Genomic DNA, 22,092 nt, shown 5'->3' on the forward strand with positions numbered 1-22,092 from the left:
ATTTGGAAACCGCTATTTCAAAATAACTCGAATGGAACGAATCGTGTTTTCCAAACAACATATTTTTCACGCTCAATTTTTCGGGACGCACAGAATACGGACCCGATCTCTTGGCCTTTTTGTCCCCTCGCATCTACCTGAGGTAGTCCCTAAAAAATATTGTTCAAGGCTTGAGTATGAGAGATCATGATTTTACCGACTGCAGAAATAACGTACTACTTCTTTTACGACTGAACATATTGCAGAAATTTTTGTTACCGACTGGGGAAACGGGCCCTTCGGGCCCTTTCTTCCTGCAGATCACTTTACCCAGCTGTGAAACCCATTTGCCAACAGCAGACGATTTACCTTATACAGAAATTTATAGTCGTTCAGTTAGTTTTTTCTTTTATTTGAAAACCTCGATACAGATTCCTATATTTCAGTATTTATCATATTGCATATTATTATAATCAAAGAATGCTAAATAATGTATAATTATTATATTTTACTATGTACAAGTCATCGAAATAACTATCATGTTTATCTTTTTTTTTTTTTTGTATTATCAAGTATATATTATGTGGTATTAATATTAAATATTATAATAATGTTATTGAATTTTTACTTCAGTTACCTTTTATTTCAACAGACAGCACAACTAGGAGGGGAAATTAATATCCATTATTCGTTAATAATAATACAGGGTGATCAGGAACTGCTAATCAATTATTCATATTGTACCACATAATATTCAATCTGTCGTGATCGCTATGCAGCAAAGCGAAATGATAAATAGTGTTGGGCTTCGCGATGTCAGAATGAGAAGAAAAAAAAAATCAAGTGAATTAGGTAATTAGTCGTTGAAATATTACTCAATCCTCGCTAGCCGTGTGCTTTTAGTAATGTTACATCGTAATATCTTCCCTAAAATGCGTGGAATAATCGTTGAATAGTTTTAATTAATAGAAATAATTACTATGCTAGTTATAAAAAATTGTTATTATTCCGAGACACTCAGAAACATTGGGATTGATTAATTAGAAGTAATAAATGTACGTTCCTGAATATGCCGAATAATAACCCGACTTACATTTAAGTAACAGTAATTAACTTAAGAATGAATGTAGCAATGTTAAAATAGGTAAGAACCTGCTATTGTTTTTTTCATTTTTTCCTCAATAAAGACCGATTTAATTTCGAACTATGGGTATAATTCTCCAGTTGTTGTTCATGCTGAAAATCATGCGATGATGGCTTCAATATCATTGTATTGAAATACGATATATTTCATAAAATAAATCCCCGCAACTGCGAAAACGACGTACACCGTTTTATAGGTGTGAATTTGTTTAGTTTATACGTCCTTTGTGGGTCATGTAGCTTATGCTATCCGATAACAATTTATCTCGCGCCGCGCGTCTCATTCGCGAACACATGGCCAACAATGTTCCGGCCATCATGCAAAGCAGACCGCAAACAAGACCCACCACCGTGCTAACAACCGTAGATCTCAAACACACCCTTTCACCCGACGTTGATGACGACGACGTCGAGTCTCCCGCATCTGGAAATAAAATCGATTTCGATTGTAGATTCTGGCCACTGCACCATCCATGGAAATCCAGTACGTCGAAGGGGATGGTTTTCAAAAAATATTTGACTCACGTATACCGATCGTTGAATTTTTGAAGGACGATGATTCCGTGTCCGGTTCTCCTTCCTGAAGGACTCTCAACGACTGGAAAAGATTGACATTTTCCGACAAACTCGTCGCTGGGGTAGAACTGGATTCATCTATCGCATCGATGGAACGTTTGGAAACTGTTTTCGAATTCCTCCAGTGGCAGGGTTGGCTCTGGAATAACGAACAAGAATGAGTTAAAAGAGCTTTCGATTGTGACTGGTCATCGACAGTAGATGCGAATACTCACCGGACATCGTCCGTGGCACATCCTGACGTCGCATTCGATGTAGAGTGCCGGTGACCCGGTGAACCTGAACGTCTTCATATACGCGAAGACTTGGGTTTCAAAAAGTCCACTCTCCGACCATGAGCCTCGGAATCTACTGATCAGCTTATCGTCCACAGGACATCCGTACTGGTCGATTAATTGAATTCTTTTGTTACCACCGTTGTGAGCGTAACAGTCGTTGACAACGATGTCGAAGCCGTCTGGAAAAGAGAATAGATAACAGTGGTTTTAGATCGCGTCGAAAGACAAACCAACGTCATGATCCAATTCCGGCCATTTTTAGCGTCGGCAGTGCAAAATTATTCACTTTTTTTTCATTCTGGGCGTGAGATCCTGTGAAATCGAGCAATGAAAGTAAAAAATAGACTCACCGTATTTACTGCGCATGTAAATGATCAACGTCAATGGATCACCGACTCGAACTGGTCCAGCTACTCGAGTTCCACTTGTTCCATAGCCATATCTAATTTCCATGTAACATTCAGGTGGTTGAAGAGTAAATACTACAGGATTTCCGGTCGCAACTCTGTGAGATAAAATTCATTGCCTTTAGTTTTTCGCTCTGGTTATCAATTTAGTTTTGCACAACTTTTGCAAAACACGTTCACGTATACAGTTCTGTTTTTTTTTCAACAAAGGACTTACTCAACGTCCAAAAAAGGAAAAGTAACGGTTTTCCAAAAATCATATCCATACTCGCAGGTCACTTTAAAATGTTCGTCAAATTCTTCTTCGATCAGAGGGTTGTACTGGACGGTCACCGTATTCCACATCAAGTTTTTCTGTACAGTTGAAAAATGAAACATGAATACAACTGATATTTTTTTTTTGAGAATTTTTTTCTTCAAAATAACGTGCAAAACTCAGTCCCACCGTAGGATTCTTTCGACTGTCCTGATGGTGTGTGTTCTCTCCGAGAGTTCCGCATCTGTTGAGTTGAATAAAGAATTCGTAGTAATCCCTTCCGGTACCGTTAACGTACATGCAATCCGGATCGTATGAATATCCTGCGAAAAAAAAATTGTCACAATAATGTACCACGTGCGAAAAATCGATGTCGAAAATGAACAACGAACGAATGAACCGATCCTGATTCATTCGTTTCGCAATCTCTGCAATACTCGTTACACGGCGTTACAAAATCATTTTCTCAATTTTTTTTTCTCCTAATTAGCGACGAGTTCTGGGTTAGTGAATTAAAATTAATAATAATTGAGCCGCTGGTACCATAAGCGCGTAAGTCCGACATCCGTTTCCTCGAGAATGAGCTGTCCGAAACACATTACGAGATATTACGGTTTCACAAACTTATGATATACATATATATACACATACACCGAATGACGTATACGCTGAAATACCCCACTCTGGTTAACCCCGTGCGCTACGATACCGAAAATATTTCTTTCCCTTCTTTATTTCCTCATCGCGTTCAGGGATCAACAATTTAAATGAAGCTGGTGTCGCAGGAAATATCTAGGTTGACTACCTATAGCGACGAATATTTAATACCTGTTACGATTAGGCGATGCCTTATCTAAATATATCTGACATGATCCGGGGCCGATGATTCATCGTGTAGTTTGGTATACCTTTTCTTCTATTATTTTATTTTTTTTTTTTGTTAAATATTCTTGAATTACCGTTAACCTGCATGCGGGAGCAGCGGTACAATAAAAAGAGGAAGAATGAAGAAGTGGTGTTGCCCTGCTTGTTGCTGATGCTGATGCTGATGCACCGAGCATGGAGTGTATTATCAGGTTACTTAAGCTCGAAGTAAACCCCGAGGTGTAATAACGATGGGAATTTCTTGGCATCCTTTCTTACCAGAGAAGAAAATTCATATGTATTGTAGATCTTCGAGTCTTACGCGTTGCACGATTTTCTTTTTCATTATACCCATTCATTGAATGGAGAAGTAGTTTGAATTGTAATAATTACATGCCCAAGTACAACGCTAATTGCTATACGTATATGTATATATATACATTTTACACTCATACCGAACACTTCGTGAACTGTATTAGATACATTCGCAGTTTGATTGAAGAAACGATTACGTTTTGTGTAGGTACACGAGTGTAAGCGCGGGATGGGATACATATAATCATTCATATGTAGCTCGACTGTTTTAACCCCGTTAGACGGACCCCTCCCTTTATTATTTTCTTTCAGAACATCGACGACACGGTGCAGTTAGTTATCCGATAACCCCATGCACACACATGATATCGTTACACATTGTTCGAACTGAAATTCCCCCGTCATAGAGTTTACGTGCATGGTTAACACTCGTATATCAATTAAACGTGTCCCAATTAAAATGTAAATGCGAGTAGCAAGGTCGCACCGGTTTACATCCTGCCATACCTCTGTAATGTATGTATAATAAAAAAATAAGTAGATGTTACGCGCGAGCACGTACATCTACTGGAAAAAGTTATTCGGATATCGTCGTAACGCAGCGATTCGCAATTCGCGCGTCTACAAAAATAAGTTCGAATACGTAGAAAAATTTTATTTTCTCACCTGCAGAGTAGAGAAGACCGGCAAACGAACCGTTGAATCCTATTCGTATCTTCATGTAGTCGTCTTGACACTCGGCTTCGATATCTGTTGAAAGAAGAATCGAAGAGATCCGAATGAATAAATTTTCAAATTCATCTAAATTCGTGATGTGGACAACTCCACGTTACAAACATGATTGAATATACGTAGCGATGAAAGCGATAGTAATAATTCTCGACCACGATTTGCATCTTCGTCAAGCGAAACGCGAACGTAGACGATACAATAATACCACGGCACACGTGAAATACCTTCACGATCGTTGATCACGATTCATATGAATAGAAAAAAACAAAGGGTGAAAAAAATAAATGCAGACAAATAGGAAAAAATAAACGAAGAAAAAAGTTACAATAATTGTAATAATAATAATAATAATAATAATCGTAACAGTAATAATAAAAATAAGTAACAGTGAATGGCGAGTGGCAGTGAAGCAATTAGAAAAAAATCTTTATGCCGTCGTCTTCATCTGTATATATCTATGAGAATGTGGGTACACATGTGTGTACACGTATGCGAACGTGGTGGCACAGGTGTATTCGTATATAAAGATATGTGTAACGACCGTTGCGTTGCGTTGGTCAGTTGGGATGGGTATATCAATACCAGTGGCGTGTTCATCATCCGTTAAAACGTGAATACGGTAGGTTATGCCATGTGAACGACATGTGCGTATATAGAGGTACGCGGGAGTATGTGCGTCCACTCCATACACATGTGAGTGGATATTTCAACCTGTTGTATAATATATTCACTTCTTCGTTTCTTATCTCATTCGTATTATGCGAGACAATGATGAAAAGGTGTGTTACGTAACGCCATCCAGTCGCGTCAGCTGATGATAAGATATTCCAATTTTTTTTTTTTCCATTTTTTTTTCTTTCTTTGGTTTCGTTACTTCTCGACGAATATTAGGACGCCGTTGCAGAGGTATACACGCATAGCGGTATTTAAATATACACGTAATATCCCCAGCTACGATTCATCCCATTCAGCGATAATCCCCGCATATCTGAACTAAAAATTCATGGTATACCACTGCTCTACTTATTACGCATGAATATCCACTTTTTATTCAACAAATTACCCGCAATCTGTAACATATTTATCTACCCTGCATACAGATATATATTTATGTTTACATCTGTTACAGTTAGATGATTTCTGCATTTGCGTAGATACGGAAAGAAAAGGAAATATATAATATAACTGACACAGTTTATTTTTTCGTCCACTTTTTTTTTTTTTCTTCTAGCGCTCCGTTTTTCTTCTCCTTTTCTCGAGTGGCGCTGGTAATGAGATGAAAACAAACAAAAAAAACAGTAAGACGCGTATGCCATCATACCCGGAGCACGCGACTCCCGAGGAATTTATAGTTTCAGGTATTTTATTTATCCGGACGGAGTCAGGTGTGTAAGTGCAGAACTGGTCGCGGAATCGTATTTCGCGCTTATACGCGTACTCGGCGTATACGTACGTACGTACGTAGATCGCCGACGATCGTTACAGAGAATACGAACTATGTAATAATTAGATAGATGCGCATGCGAATTACGTATGTATGTACTTTTACGAAGTAAGTATCCGCGGAACCCCATTGACCGGCTGTTGAGTGGATACACTACTGGGTAATTTTCAACGATTCATTGCAGTTCCAGTTAAAGTTGCAGTTGCAGTTGGAAGTGCAGTTGCTCTCCCGCTATTCATTACGTAGGTATATTCTCGCATGTATGTATACGTATATATGGTGTACGTGTAGCCGCTTAGGTGCATACACCTTTGTGACGTAACATCTACAACTATAACCGAAGATCGTTATTTTTCGACCCAGTTCAGAAAATCCCAACTTTAGCTTCCCTCCGCCTGTATAATTTACCGGAAAATCATCTACCCTACAATGTGGCGGTGTGATATTCCCCTAATTACACGAACGCGCTGCATACGATCTCGTACCGCTGGTTCGATCGCTCGCTGGAAATATCGAAATTTTTTAAACGGAAACTGATCGTGAAATGGAGAAAAATTTCACGATTTCCAGCGTGGATCGGATCGACCGTGTTACGACAGACGGGAGCGTTCCCCGATGAGAAGCGGAAAAAATATTTTCATACCCCATAATGCGAAATTACTGAAAAGCAATTAGACATAAAGCCAGGCGTCGCGGCGCCTGCCGTCAACTTCCGGAACCGTTTTAATTGCTCATCTAACGGTAGAATCTCTCTTCTTCGTCTCATGTAATACCAGCGCGAAATACATCTACCTACCGAGCGATCCTCTACCAAAACGTCCCTCCGGATAAGATACTTATTCGTACGTTCGTACAATAAAATACAATAATATCTCGTCATGGATCCGACTATGCGCAAAATGACGTTTATTCAACCCCGCAGCGTGGTATGCGTGTGTGGGCAAACTCGCAACACACATACCGGTATGTTACAGTTACGGGTTATAATAAGTGTCGTGAATCACCTTCGAAAACCCGTTCGTATAACTGGGTGGTACACTCGGCCGTAAGATCAGCGCTATTTTTCATATACCAATGCAGTTATAAACTATTTATAAACTATCATCATCTCGTGTGTCAGATGCACGTTATGAACGCATACTGGCTGGCGGCTCTAAGCACACTTCTACTTCCAGCCCAGATGCGTACGTGACATCGTGTTAATTATTCATTGCTTTTAATGTCTTCCGACAATGCGCAGGATAGGTATGTGGACGTAAAATAGGGGTCTACTAGCTACGGATTCTGAAAATCTAATTTTTTTTCTCCTAATCTAAATCCGCTTTTTGTGACGCGGAATTGTAACAAATTACACCGGACTCGTCGTGACGTTCGTGCTTTTTTCTTTTCTTCTTTCTCAATGAAAACTGAAGATAAAATTGAAGATCGGTATAGTATACACAGATGCGCGATGGTCAGATATAACTATTTTGTAATATCCGGTGACATGTATAAATGATGCTAAAAACTTTTGTATAATATAATGCGGAATGATGCAGTATTATAGTTGCGGAGGTATAGAAGATGTACGTACGTACCTGTGTGTGTGTGTGTGTACGTATTCATGTACAGTGTGGACTCGGGCGGTTAGTTCAGAATGCGTTTAAAAGTATGTTGCAATTAAAACGATTGTTCGAAGCGGTTGTTGTTGTTGTTTTTTTTTTTTTTTTTTTTAATAGGCTCGCCGGTATGAGGTATCGCGCGTACGCTACAGGTCCTTTGTGTATCGCGTATGAAAAGAAGTACGTACGTGTGTTCCTAGTCATTTTCCTGAATAAATTACACAAGAATATACGCGTAGAGGTAGGGTAAACGTGGTTTCGATCTTTCCGCGTAACGATCACCATATGCGTAAGAGAGTCGCATATCGTCAGTAGTATGCATGGAAGTAAACTGAGAAACGGCTACTTTCCGGGATGGTTGTAAACTGGTATTTTTGAGCCAACTGTTAAAATAACATGTGATCGTGGTATACGGGAGAATACGTCCCGAATGCCTGCGGGAAGGTAATGTACAGGAAAGACGTCTTATTCGAGAATAAGCGAATCATAAGACAGCGCAGCGTGTCAAATTTTAAACTACCCGAGCGGCGCCTTGGGGTTCAAATTTTCTCCGCCGGTACACACGCTTGATGGGACAAAGAAAGAGAAAAAACAAAAAAAACAGACAAATGAATGGAAAAAAAAAAAAAAATTACCGGACATTTTCTTATTTTCGTCAAGAGCGTCGTAATCCTCGCGTGCGTGCGTGTATACTCACGTTGAACTCTGGTCGTGTTGGGTCGGTAGCGTCTGTGTTCCCTGTCCCAAGTTTCGGGGTGCCGTTTCCAGTCTTCGTCGCCGAGGAGTCCGGTTCCTCCACCGCCCCCTCCGCCACCTCCGAGACCCTGGAGACCTTGGAGAGTCTGAAGCGCCTGGAGCGTCGGAGCGCTCGGTCTCGATCTGACGGAAGGCAAGGGTATGTAGCCGCCATTTTCTCCCACGTAAACCACCTGCGACGGGGAGAAAATAAATTGAGTAAAACGATCGTTGATTAAAAGTGGAATTAGTAGAGTCGGAGGCGGTTGAGAAATTGCGATGAAAAAAGAAGACGAATCTATATGATTTAGACCAAGTTCATTACCGCCCACGTGTGACGCGAACGTAGATATAATATCGTAGTATCGGAAGGGAAACCACTCAACGTTCCCGGATCGGGTGCACTACTAGAAGTGCATCGTAATAACGGTCGTGCGGTTTACTCCAGTCGAAAGTCGTTAGATCTTGACTATTATAGACGACTCTGGAGGAACGGACTGCACCCAACTGCACCGTTGCATTAGGACACGCACACACGTTGGCAAAACTTTGTACAACGTGTACAACATCGCATGCGAGTTCGTTCGGATGCTGATGCTCTAGCACTTCGGGACGATAATCTAGGACGTAAGAAACGCTACCCGTAGGAGTTAACGCGCAAATGTTGGATAGCTAATATCTTCCGGAGTGAATGTACATAAATACATACTTATGATGTATATGGGTCATTTCTTTTTTCCCTTCTTTTTCACAACCGTCCGACGATGATGCGCGTGCAGACCTCCGGTGGTCCCTGATATCTTTTCTTTCATTCATAGTTTCGAACGTATAACTGAGTCGAAAATACATTCAACTCGAAAAGTAAAAATTCTAGTATTTTCGTGCTTCGTTTCTCTACGATGAGAATGAAATTTTGAATTTGAGTCATTACCGTATCTTCATCGAAAACTTACGGCGTCGTGATCACTCGCGTCGTGAGCTAGAGCCTCTCGTGTTTCGTTGTAAGCGGAATTTTCAATTCCATCATCCGATTCGGGACCAGCTCCACTTCCGGCCCAGTAATCGTCCGTGACGTCCTCCGGGACTATGGATTCTTCAACGACCGGTGCATTTTCCTGTGTATCCATAGCCGCAGGATTCGAGTCCTGTTCACCACTCGTTGTTGTCTGTGTCATGGGGAGTGTTGAAAATTGAATAAAATTTTTTTCTCCTTTCTCAATAATTCTCTCGCCAAAAATCATTGGTTGCCATATAGGTGGTTGACTTACCCGAACTCCCGAAGGACATAGTATCACGGTTAGAAGTAAAATTGTGAATCTGAAACAAAAAAAATTGGATAATCGTACAAGAAATGTGTAATAAATCTTGGATTATTGAAAAATCTGATGAATTAAATGTTTTAACGGTATTTGTGTACACCCATATTACTGCTGGTGATTCGCGATGGTCGTAGATGATACAACGTGGAATAGTATGTACCACGCATGCGAACCAACTGCGATTTTCACCTTGTTTGTCGGATGGAATTTAAGCGCGCATCAACATCAACTGTGCATCTCGCGACTCCTGTTATTAATAATCTCTTCTATACGTGGGTATATACTTCGTTGGATCGAGAATTGCGTATGTACTTGTACGTGTGTACGTACGTATGTACAGCAGAGATAGTCCTGAAGGAACGCAACTTGTGGGTACGATCTATCTATAATTAGGTAGCAATTATCCATATATACGCTGGTATCCTACGTTATTGCGGTATAGAGAGATGAGTGCACAACCTGGTATTAAATGGGGGAAAAGATCTCGCGTTTAGATATAACAACGCTCTTACAGGTTCGCGTAGCGATCGATGATCGACTATCAATTATGTCATTCGTTGGTATACGCGATGCACGTAACCGCGATGCCCGGCGCAGTTCGGTACGAGATCAAATAATGATTTGTATATAGCTTTAAATATATAGTGAGTTACTCAAGTCCCGTCAGAACTCGCTCTTCTCCTCGCGATCGCGGCGCAGCATCATCATCGCGAGCTGCGGGCGTCCACCGACCTCGCCGTCGTCCTTGCGCTGTTACTGCATCGGTTTTATTGCAAAGGCGTCGGCGGCGTCGCGGCATCTACTTCCCTGTATATCTATGTATATCTATGTGTATATATACATATACATACAGGTATATATAGGTATTACATAGATACCTATGCAACTGCAGCTGTATAAAACCGTTATTCAGAGATAGTAAACTACGCGGATTAATTACGTGGTTATGGATTTTTATTATTTTATTATTTAGTCCGTCCCAGGGGAGATTTTTCAAACGCACATTTATCCTCGCGAATCTGACGATCGTCACGATAGCTGATTTCGAACTATTTCTAATGACATAACGAGGCGGAACAACGACCGCACGCAGTAAAAAAAGTGGTTGAAAATCGAACGTGTCAGTTATTCCGGCTAAGTTTTTGATCTGTAGATTATCTTTGATTGTTTTCGGAGATCTTCCGGTGCGTTATACCACTTGTCTGCTGGAAAACGTTTTTTCTAAGATAAATTTAGGGAAGGATCAGGGGCGGGAGTAGATCGCTGGATCGATATGAATTCTGTGAAGAAGAAGACCGACAAGTTTTTTGAAAACCAGTATTTGCAACTTGTGCATAATGTACATGGTATATACAACGTATTACTGGGTATGTATGATAAGTGGGGCAGTGAACGCCCTGAGAAAGGTAGTACTAATCTAATTGATATCTCCTACTATGTGCAGTTGAAGGAAGAAAGAAGAAAAAGAGATAGAAAAAAAAGAGAATGAAACTGCTGCAGAAACGGGTTCTACATTATATTCGTTTCCTTCCTCTACACGTATAAGCAGTGTTACGTATATATTTACAAATAGAGCAGCATATAAGTGTTGCACATATATACGTATGTACAATCCCCAAGGCAAACTTTACGCCAATTCTCGGATCTATAAACGCATCGGATGAGAATTCTTCTGAGGAGATGCGCGAGCTAGATGAAAATCATCCACGTTCGGGGTTATTTTCTTTCATTTTATTTTTTTGTCTCATTCTCGCATCTGCATCAGCAGCTAGGTACGGAATCCTTCCGGTTAACGGGAGAATAACTTTTCATTATCGTTCGTTTTTTCAATTTTCAATTTTTTTCCATTCGTTTTTTTTTTTCTTTCTTCTTCTCGAGACGTCCATTCTCAATCTCGATCATGCGATGCTGTAATTGTATACCTAGAAGTACAAATATTTCGACTAAAATACAAATTACTCCGAAATCACGACTACGTAATTTCAGATTCTGCAGTACGATGTATTATTTTTTTTTTTTCCATCTAATTTTTCTTCATTCGGTTTTAATGTAAACCTCACGACACGATGTAACACTGCTTTAGCCTCTGCTCGATCTCGTGTAAGACAACAACGGTACACGTACGAAAAGCATGTGAATTATTTATCATGCCGCCAACCTAGAGACCGGCACATGCGTGCACACACGCACAGTATACTTACGTACATTACGTACGTGCGTATGTTTGTACGTATGTTATATATGTGTAACGAGAATGAAATTCCCGTTACACAATTTTGTTAATTCAAAAACTCTCCTTAACTTTTGAGCCCGTGATCTTGACTGGCAGATTAAATTAGCCCACTTTGTGCTGACAAATTAGACCCGACAATTCTTCAAAACAATTACCAACCGGAGTTATTTGCTGCTACTGTCCATTTTATTTCCTTCAATTCCTGCCCCTTTCTCTCTCTCTCTCTCTCTCTCTCGCGCTCGCTGTCTCTCCGTTTTTCTCTTTCAATTTTTTTAACGTTGATCCGATTTTTCATTGTCTTCGCGTACATGTACGACGTATTAACTTTGCGTTGCATCTGCAGCGCAGAGGCGGCACAACGGGAATTCGTCATCAGGTAGTTGTATTCCTGAGAGCTTTATTTTATCTTTTCGACCATTACACGTATATTAAAAGGAGATGAATCTGGTCAGCGGTGCAAAGTTAACGCAGATCTTAATTATAATTGCACGAATCGTGTACTGATACGCTGCGCGACGCGGTTCGTGCATAGGATGCAAACTGCGGGTAAAAAGGGACAGAAATGAAATAGAAAAAAAAAAAAGAAAAAGAATCAGAAACAGCAGTACATGATAAGTAGCAGCAGGAGCGCCAGCTGCTGCTGCACTATTTGTCTATGTATACGTTCGTGAAGTCGCTGTTATCTGCCCCGCGTGAGAATTCATCTTTTTAGTATAGTTTCAGTTTTGTTTTATTTTCAACTAACTGCTCTTTTACGGGTTTCCCTTCACCCCGCGCGCGTTTGTGTGAAACCAACGAATCCCGCGAGCGGAATTAACGTTATTTTTATGTTTGCTAATCACTGCCACGGTTTGTCGTTTGAACTTAACAACGAGCGCGAGATAAAAATTCAAATATATGTATAATTAGGTAGGTTGTATAATTATTAGACGAATCAGTTCGCACGTGAATTTTCGATTCTTTTTTTTTCTTTTCTTTCATTTTACTTTCTTCCCGTCTCATTTAGGAGTGCGTTGTTATCGTTGGATGTCACGAGGCATTCGATGCAAAAGGAAGACAGGACATTACGGATGATGTATTAATTTAATATGGAACGATGATTAAGCGATCGCGAAATCAGACGAATGGTGATAGAATGATGAACTGTTAATTGCACTGTTGTATTTAAAAAATGTCCGTTATATCGCCGCTTCGAATGATCAATTTCCCACAGTTTAATGGGGCGAAACAACTCTGAGTTTTTTTCTAGTTTCGTTCATTCTCATGACTACGATTCCAGAAAAATTATCATTCCTACACGAGCGATTTTGCCAAACGATTTCAACTTTTGTCAAATAAATGAGAAAAGAAATAATTTTTGAACGCGACAATTCAGATAGACCCATTTGTTGAAACTAGTTTACACTCCTAATTATCTGCATGTATTTTCTCATAATTCTGTTGATCCCAAAGTTATTCACAACGGCGATAATAATTCAAACATTACATATACCAGTTTTAATTAATTGTGACACGTAAAGGCGCTTGATATATTGCGCTGCATTAAACTGATTTTTATTTATATTTTCTTATCCAAATTCCGAACTCTCTTAGCCTTGTAGATATCATCTCGCAGTAGTTTTGCTTCGTTGATTTTGAACATATAATTAATATAATCCGCCGCAATACCGAGTGACGTAGGTATGCATAACTGCGATATACTATAATGTACATTATTAATCAATTCAATTTAATAATCAACGAATGTTCGTCCGATTTTCGATTTTATAAAAAAATAAGACCAGGTAAATGTAACAAGATCGTCCCACCGTTATGGAAACGATGAAATTTTTTTTCCTTCATTTTATTATTGTATCGGAAACAACCTATACCGCGTGCGCATAAAATTTATGGGCTTTGGCTACCCGCAGCAGCGCGGGGCTTCGCTAGAAGAAGAGTTACACTTTTTTTCATGCCATATTATAAATACGTGGTGTAAAATGATCGCGGTTAAGATTGCGCCGCTGTTGCTGCTACCGTTCATTTTTCCGAATTTAACGCATCATCTCGGAACTAATCAGAGCGGTAACTGCGATTACGCAGTAAATAACCTTCTAACAATATCTCCCTCCTTCTTCTCTCTTTGTATCAATTTCTACAGGACCGTCGCCGCTACTCAACTCTTCGCAAAAATTCAACCTTTTTTTTTTTTCCTCCCCTCGATCTCAAATTTGAGATCTCTAAAATCAATAAAATCTTGATCGGAATAACCGAGAAGAAAAAAAGTATCGTTTTCCGATCGACTCCGATCAGCGTCAAAGTTTTTCAGATTCCAGACTTTCGAAAAGTTCACATCCGGTCAAATTTTCTATCAGATGGAATTAAAATCTTAATGAAAAGTAATTTTTCAACGTACTGCACGCACATATTCGGACCCGCAATCGCTAAGCTCGGCGAAGGAAGTTGGCGAGCAAGGGCGATAAGTTTTCCCGATGGTCAAATTGATTGGCGGATGCGCGAGTGAACGAAGAAATCTACGGTAATCTAATCCCATTATTGCACACATATATCACACGGTATCGGTCGTCCCGGATGACGAGAGTGGAGTGAAGAACGGTATATTGCGAAAAACCCCTTCGAGCAATGCGGGATGTATGCATGCATATAATATACGTTCTATGGAGCCCTGCGAATACCAACGTACGTCCAGCTCACATCGCGTCACCGTTCAAGCCACGTGCGTGCCTACAAGATAATCTTACCGAAGAATCTCACTCACTCACTCACTCGCGCATGTAAAGATTGTAGAAGATGGGTACGATCTCCAACGGAAGTCAGTGTCGAGAGTCAATTGCTCGAGTACGTATAAATGTATACATACGCGCACACATGTACGCTCCAACCCGTGCAATGGAAGAAAATACAGCGAATGCTCGGGCTACTTGAGCACCCATATTATGTACGCCAGGGTCGGTATTCATCGACGCCCTAAATCTCGCGCCTCGAATAGATCGGAATACGACCCAGGGGGGAGAGAGAACGAAAAATAAGTGCGGTGTCGTTTCACTTCATTTTACGATCCGCGGAATTCAAATTAGCCGCGAATATTTATAACGTACGTAACGTACTTGTCATATATCTACGCACATTCATCATCGGCGAGAGGAAACGTTTCAATCATCGGTCGAACTCGAGGGCAGTTTTTTTTTTTTTTTTCGTTCCGCAGTGCATCAGGATGTGCAGTGGGTATACGTTGGCACAGGTGTTGTAAATCTCACGCCGTACTAGATCATTTTGCATATATCTATATGGATGTACACGTTGCGTACGTACGACCGTCGTGTGTATTTTGCATCGGCAACGGGGTATAAGGAAGTCGGATTTTCGCCGTCGAGAAAAATTTGCGCGATCCGCACTATGTGTGTCCATGCGCGCGTATGTACGCGATGTACGTATGTACGATGTGTGTACAGTATCTGCAGCTGGGACATAAATTCTAATTAGATTATTCCCCGATACATATCGTGTGGCGCGAGTATTTACCCAAGGCAAAGGTTCGCGGGGAATGATTTAAAACTGATTCACTTGCAATGAAAAAATTGCATACACGCCACGAGACGTTTTATGTATCGAATCTCGCGACTCCACTCATTTCTGCATAATTTTTGGTTGGTTAGTTTTCCGGAAATCGCCATTATCGAATTTAACTAGTCTTTCATTTTTAACGAAAGGAGACGTTAATTAGCGCGGAAATCGAAACGCACGTTTGAAAAAATGTGATATCGTCGGTTTCACAGACTGCGAGATTTAGCGAGCCGTGGCTCATGTGCATAAATCTTTAATGTCCATATCGGATCAAGTTCCATGTAAAGCGCAGCGGGATTTTGAACCTCCGCGGTACTTAAACTTTTTCATCTGCGTCCGTTGTGCCTCTATAAAATACCATAAATATAACCTTGAGTAGTAAAATTTTCACAACCCATAGGAAGTAATATATTATACGACCATAATTTTACTTTACTACCCTGAAAATCGATGAATCTCTACCGCGATAATCGATGATCGGTTAGCTCCCGATTGCGAAGGTGGTGAGAACATTGAAAATCCGCGATTATCCGCGGTCGTATAATTTTCTCACTCCTTTTGTTCGTTCTTCCAGTTTCTTTTGTTAAGTTTTCAAGCGTCACGTTGTTTCTCATAGGTGAAACGATGAAAAAAATTTACTCAAATTTATGGACGCCCGGTACCCATGGTAAGGCGGGTGACGTCGCACGCCGCCTGTAGTAATTAGTATAACGAGACTGTAGCACAGGTGACTGTTACCCGGAGCGACTCGTGGAACGGTCCGCTATTCCTGTAGCAGGCGAGCCGCTCTCGACACCTCCGCATCTGATGGTTCTTCTTATTTTCTCCACTTCTTTATACTTCTCCGTATTTAATTCTAACTCACCTATTATTGTGAATTATAACGTACATGATATCTACGTATAGGATATTATTCGCATACACAGCGCGGTGTATCTGGAGTAAATTGCATCGTTAATAATTTTTCATGTTCCTTCATTCATCATAACTGTCATCACGTATATATACATGCGATGATTTTATATTTAAGCGACTCGGGGAGCGATGAAACTTTCAACTTTTAATTGAGACGAGTTCTTTTCTTTTACATCGAGAGTCGGTCTTTCTGTTCAAATGCTTCGGGTATCGTTGTTCGTTTTTCGTTCTATTTTATTACTTCTTTTTTTCTCTTTCGTTGAATCAGCGTAAAAACTTAATCGCGAAAACGTGCAAAATGATCGTCGATTCGATTCGGTTTTAACAAAAAAAACTACCATAAAAATGATACTGAAATTATTTCGGGCTGTGAATAATCGCACCCGGGACAGCGTATATTCAAAGGCAAAGTGAAGTACGCGTTGCGCACGCTATATATGGTTTAAAAATATGCAGAGACCGATCTACACGGAAATCCTTTCTGCAGCTTTTAACGTGGAACAAGAAATCGAGGATGGCGAGGTTCACGGTGTTCTATTGATAGTTTGTTGATTCTATTCGAGCAAAATAAAATGCAAAAGAACCGGTATCGATCGCGGTGAAGAGAGAAAAAAATCCGAAGAAATCAACGGAGGAGATGCAGAAACTTCGCTTCGATTTCGTGAACCGCGGTGTCGTACGAGTACGAGGTCGCGGAAACGAGGATCTCATATTCCGCCAAAAGTGTGAAACGAAAAAAGAATAATCACCAAGAATCAAATCGTCCGACTTTGGAACAAAGCCATCACGCTATTGACGTTAACCATCCCGATCTAACGATCCACAAATTACTCAACACTCTAACCACCGACGAATCGTGGAACCGTCAAACTCATCCATTTGCATGGTCTATATAACACCGGGGTCTAGTTCGTGACTGCCGTAAATTTGACCCGCGACGGAATAGAAAAACTATGGAGAGAAAAAATCGATATAAAAACGGATAAAATCAACAACGAAACGATTTACCTACCGAACTGAAAGGGTAAGTGCAATATCCGAGGTGAGTAATAAAACACCGGTGTAAAAACTAAATAAATCAACGGAAAAAAATCAATAAGTAAATATGCAGGCGTCGGGAAAAGATGACGACGAGCTTGAACGAATAAGAAAAAAGAGAGGAACAAAGAATAATCGAAGAATTGTCGAATTGATGAGGTTAGAGAAAAACGTGTTGGAATATGCAGATAAGAAGAGTTGGCTCGTTTATTTCGTGGTATTCGCTTTGTTTCCACACGACGAGGTTCGCTTCTCATTCTTCAGCTATACCTATACGTGTACGCCGTACACCAGAGTCATCTGCAGAAATATAGATATATAGATACATATATATATTTATACATAAAAGCTAACGTCTTGGGTGTAGGTACAGTTAGCCATTGGAGTAACTTGGGCGTATATAACATCTGCCGCAGCTAATACGTATAATGCACTTGGAAAAAGTAACCAAGCGCGATGAAATGCTTTTATCAATTGTTCGTGTAATTTTTTTTTTTTTCATTTTGTTCCAGATTCGAAGTCAAGGATAACGTGCTGGCTGCGGAAATCGTCCGCCTTGCACGCGGAAGAACCGATCTCTGCCGTACGCTGGAATGTATCTGCTGATGTTCTTTTTTTCCCATTCGCTTTTTTCCCTCCTTCAAAGATCGAACCGCAATTTAGATTAAACTTCCGAACGCGGACAAATAAGGTAACAGGAGGTGTACGGGTGTATAATATCCGTGTTTTGATGGGTGGTTTGTTCGGTTTATGGACGCCCTAGCGCGGCACCTTCGAGCAAACGGCCTTAAGAATCGACCGGAGTCTGATGTTGCTGCACCGATCTAGCGATCCAGCAATCATCGAACGCAAACTCCTCCTGCGGGGTCCACCGCTACGAACTAAACTGAACTCGACTCGGCTCAACTTCTTTCGGAGCGTAGCTACCGCGAGTACGACTAGAGCGACGGGTAACTTGGAAGCGGAAGTGTTCGTCTCACCTGCAGCAGAATCGACGCTGGAAGCTTCGGAATCGCTGGGCTTAAGTTATCCCACGGGATTGCCGGTTTTATGTGTCCGACGTAATCACGTGGGAAGAACTAACTCTTGTTTTTTTTTTTTTTTTCTTTTTTTCTTTCACCATTCTCGCTTGACCGCCTAGCAAAATCCTTCCCAACATTTTATTTGAAATGTATTTTCCTCCTTCCACTTCCACTATTTTTCTTTTTCACTTCCCAATTTTTTCTCCCTCGGTGGCAGGATATTCGGCGTGACGTTCCTGTCTTATCCTTGATCGACGTCGGACGAAGACCGTCATCGCGTTTCGATATCGTGCAATTCTATGACGGATACGGATATCGTGGAGGAGTGACAGTCGAAACGTAGACGGATTTTGTTCGCCGTTGCTCGTCGTCACGATTTTTTCGGTTTACTGTTCAATGCCGGAATCCGTACTATTCGGCATTTCCCACAGAGGCGACGACGGGTCGCAACCCGTGTCACGACCTCTTCTCTCGTTATTTCACTTATCTGACCATGTATAATCGATCCCGGGAATTTTTCGGGCCGTCGACTCGGGATAAGTTTTTTTTTTTTTTTTTTTTTTCTCTCGCTCCAACTAATTGGTACGTGCATCGCGAATAACGTGTTAGCGAATTTCGGTGTCAGATGATGACGACTGATAATGCTACCCTGACCGAGAAAATTTCGACGTCGAAACGAGAAACCCGTTCCGACAATGGACCGACTCGAACACGTACGTACGTAGGAAATAATAAAATTAAAATAAAATAAAAATGGCACGAAAAAAATTGAGGAAGATATTAACAAGACTACACAGCTAGATTTAACATTATAAGTGTGGAGTGTCAAACAACTGTCGCATGTAATTGAAATGACGGTCTCTTTCATGGGTATTCGCAGCAGCGGTAAAACTAATTTACTTTCGCATCGCTCGCATTTCGCCCGTTACCAAGCTGGATTTTACAAACCCGTGCATAACTATGATGATATATAACATTCGCGGTGCATGTACAGGACGAGTTTACAAACGACGAACGTATACATAAAATATGTAGCCACAATACACGAGTTCGCAAGTTTTCGCGCTGCTGGGGAAAAATAAAGTTCGCGTACGTACGCGTGTATGCAAATACGTTACACGGACAATTCGAATAACTCGCAGCCGCACTTGTTACGCACTTCGCTACGATATCCGCGAGTAGCGAGTAAGATAACTTTTTATCCCCAGTTATTTTTCTCTCGACCTTCTGCCGCGGAATATTTTTTCATACGAAATACCTGCGTTACTTGTACGTTACACTTATGTAATACGGACAAGAAAGGGCGATCGAAGAAGTTTGTAGAATCTCTCCGACCAGATATAAAATTACGCGAATAAGTAATGACCACCATAATATTTACACACGTGTACCTATAATATTACGGATATAATAAACGTCCCACCGAGCGTGTAGCTAATTTGAAGTAAATCGACGCCGTTTGCGACGGCAGTGGCTAAAAGTGACAAGGTGATGTATAAAGTGGCTACGTGGCCGGTCGTAAGACAAAACGAAACTTAAAAATATACCGATCGAGAACTTGCGGGGAGTTTCGCGTTTACGGATAGCTAGAATAATATAATTTTCTGCGGTACATATCTCGGCAACGGTTGTAAGGACTGGGACTCCGTGGTTTGCTTTTTGCACCCTCGTCACACTGTTGGTAGGAATAGTTTTCTCGCTCAGCTGTGCCTACTACTCTACGCTCGTTTCAACACCTTGGTCAGATTCCGGATTGGAACGTTTGCCGTACTTTTTTTTTACGTTATATATACCTACTATATTCTCCGAACCGCGGTAGAAATTTCATCCGCATATACAAGGCCGTTTAAAAAAATTTTAAACAACCCAGAATGAAAGAATATTTATGTGGATTTTTGGATTTCACGCAATCGCGGATTAGGAATGATTGTGGACCGGTAATCGATTTCAAAAGAATTTCCCGTTTTTATTTCGGAAGTGGAGTGAACACTTCAGTACCACGTCGATGGAGCGAAAGATTCGTTGAAAAAAGCTTCGAAAATTTGAAAATTTTTGGAAATTCAAAGTCCGGGTGCGTCTCGTATGAAGAGGGATGACATGTTTACGAGGAACACGGTCCTTCGATCCAGATACGTAATTTTTTATCTCGTTAATTTATCATATTTTTTTCTCTGTCTATGTATAAGTATAGCTGTAATCTAACCACACTCTCGAATACGTTGCTGCCCACTACATACTTCTTTCAAGTACAGCATCGAAGCAGATCAAGCAATGCGGTCGGTGTCCCGTTTGATTGCAGCGCAATGTACTTGAAAACTTATCGAAACGTAACGTAACTTACGTTTCAACGATCATGTATGTACTACACGTACTGTTATAGTTTGCAAATTATAGCTAATGGTGGATCCAATGAGTTCGTGACGAAATTTTTATGTATCTCAGTTTTTTCCCTCCTTCTTCGCCTTTGTATTTTTCATTGCGCCATGGGATATGCCACTTGCGATTATCTGCAGCCTTCATCACCGTACTCGATTTTTTGGCGAACATTGAAACTAGTTTCAGGGAGTTTGAACTTTTTACTTCGTCAAACTTGTTAACTCGCTTGAATCTGTAAATGCTCTGAATTGTAAATTTTTTTTTAGGATTAGAGCCAATCAAGTTTTTTGCGCTTCTCAAAAATTCATCCCCTGTGCTACTTTTTCGAAGTTCGAGAAATTAGGGTCCCAAATCCTTGCTTTCATCTCGTTGATGAATTTAATGCGATCATCAGAGAAAAATCATGTCAGTCATGTAATGTATTTTCGATTTTTGACTTACGACTTGAAGAGGAATACCCTCGCGCCTGCAGCCATCGTACCGGGTCTTGCGTTATCGGTACGTGTATTCTTTTTTTTTTTCGGAATCCTTTTTGTGTTCAGACCTCCTTTGCACGAGCTTCACAACGAGTCTTTTCTGAATACTGCTCTTCACTATTTAAACATTATACAATTTATAAAACGTTGCGACACTATTTTTTTTTTTATTTTGAATTTTATTTTTTCTTATTAATCGAACTCAAATGTACAAGCGTTCACACCAATTCAAAATTCTTTCCGACTCTTTTTCCCGCGTCCTTTTCTTGCGCTGTTTCAACCGAACAGAATCATCGAAAATGAAAATGGGCGAAAAATGGAGTGAAAAAAAAATTCAGATAAATTGTCTTCACGTTTCGGGGATGGAGAGGATTCGACCGATCGAATCCGAGGTTCAAGAATTTCGGGGAAAAAAATTAAACGACGTCGAAGTTGTTATCCTACGTTATTATATACGGTGGTGGTATGTGGTGTTAGCTTCGAGAGGCACAACGGTGTAGTGACACGCTCTACGAGATTCCCTCACTTTTGTAATATCCCATGTAAAAAGTGAATTTACCTAGGAGGGGAATCTCCACTCTGACCAATGACGGTTCTTCCCACCGGGAAGAAAGAGCCAATCGAACACCGAGATTCTGGAGCATCATCTAGCCAAGTAGATAATGTACTTTATTTATACATACTACCCAGAGATATCATGTACAGTGGGTACATCTTCTCCGCAGAAAATCACGAGGAGAATTTTAATACCACCCCTAACGGCTCTTTATCCTAAAAATACCTTATCTCGACGTACCGTGGCGATTTCAAAAGTACGAA

At 40.6% G+C, this 22,092-nt stretch overlaps 1 protein-coding gene across 1 annotated transcript; it reads right to left on the bottom strand.

The window, feature by feature from the left end:
* Positions 1–387: 387 nt before the first annotated feature.
* On the bottom strand, positions 388–21,963 carry LOC105689275. The gene is made up of 11 exons (XM_020854229.2): positions 21,239–21,963; positions 9,599–9,647; positions 9,284–9,496; positions 8,293–8,524; positions 4,485–4,568; positions 2,829–2,962; positions 2,601–2,737; positions 2,327–2,481; positions 1,914–2,155; positions 1,648–1,837; positions 388–1,546 (listed from the first exon to the last, which is right to left on the bottom strand). Exons 1-11 carry the CDS (start codon positions 21,271–21,273, stop codon positions 1,332–1,334), a joined length of 1,686 nt encoding a protein of 561 aa, XP_020709888.2. The 5' UTR covers positions 21,274–21,963; the 3' UTR covers positions 388–1,331.
* Between the last annotated feature and the right edge of the window lie 129 nt (positions 21,964–22,092).

The sequence above is a fragment of the Athalia rosae genome, chromosome 2 (genome assembly GCF_917208135.1).
Source record: "Athalia rosae chromosome 2, iyAthRosa1.1, whole genome shotgun sequence".
NCBI classification, from domain to species: domain Eukaryota; kingdom Metazoa; phylum Arthropoda; class Insecta; order Hymenoptera; family Athaliidae; genus Athalia; species Athalia rosae.

Coding starts and splice junctions, on each gene's coding strand:
- LOC105689275 (XM_020854229.2), bottom strand. CDS start 21,273: ATGGCTGCAGGCGCGAGGGTATTCCTCTTCAAGTC. Junction 9,648..21,238: donor AGGGTATTCCTCTTCAAGTC/GTAAGTCAAAAA, acceptor TTTTTGTTTCAG/ATTCACAATTTTACTTCTAA. Junction 4,569..8,292: donor CAACACGACCAGAGTTCAAC/GTGAGTATACAC, acceptor TTCTTTCAACAG/ATATCGAAGCCGAGTGTCAA.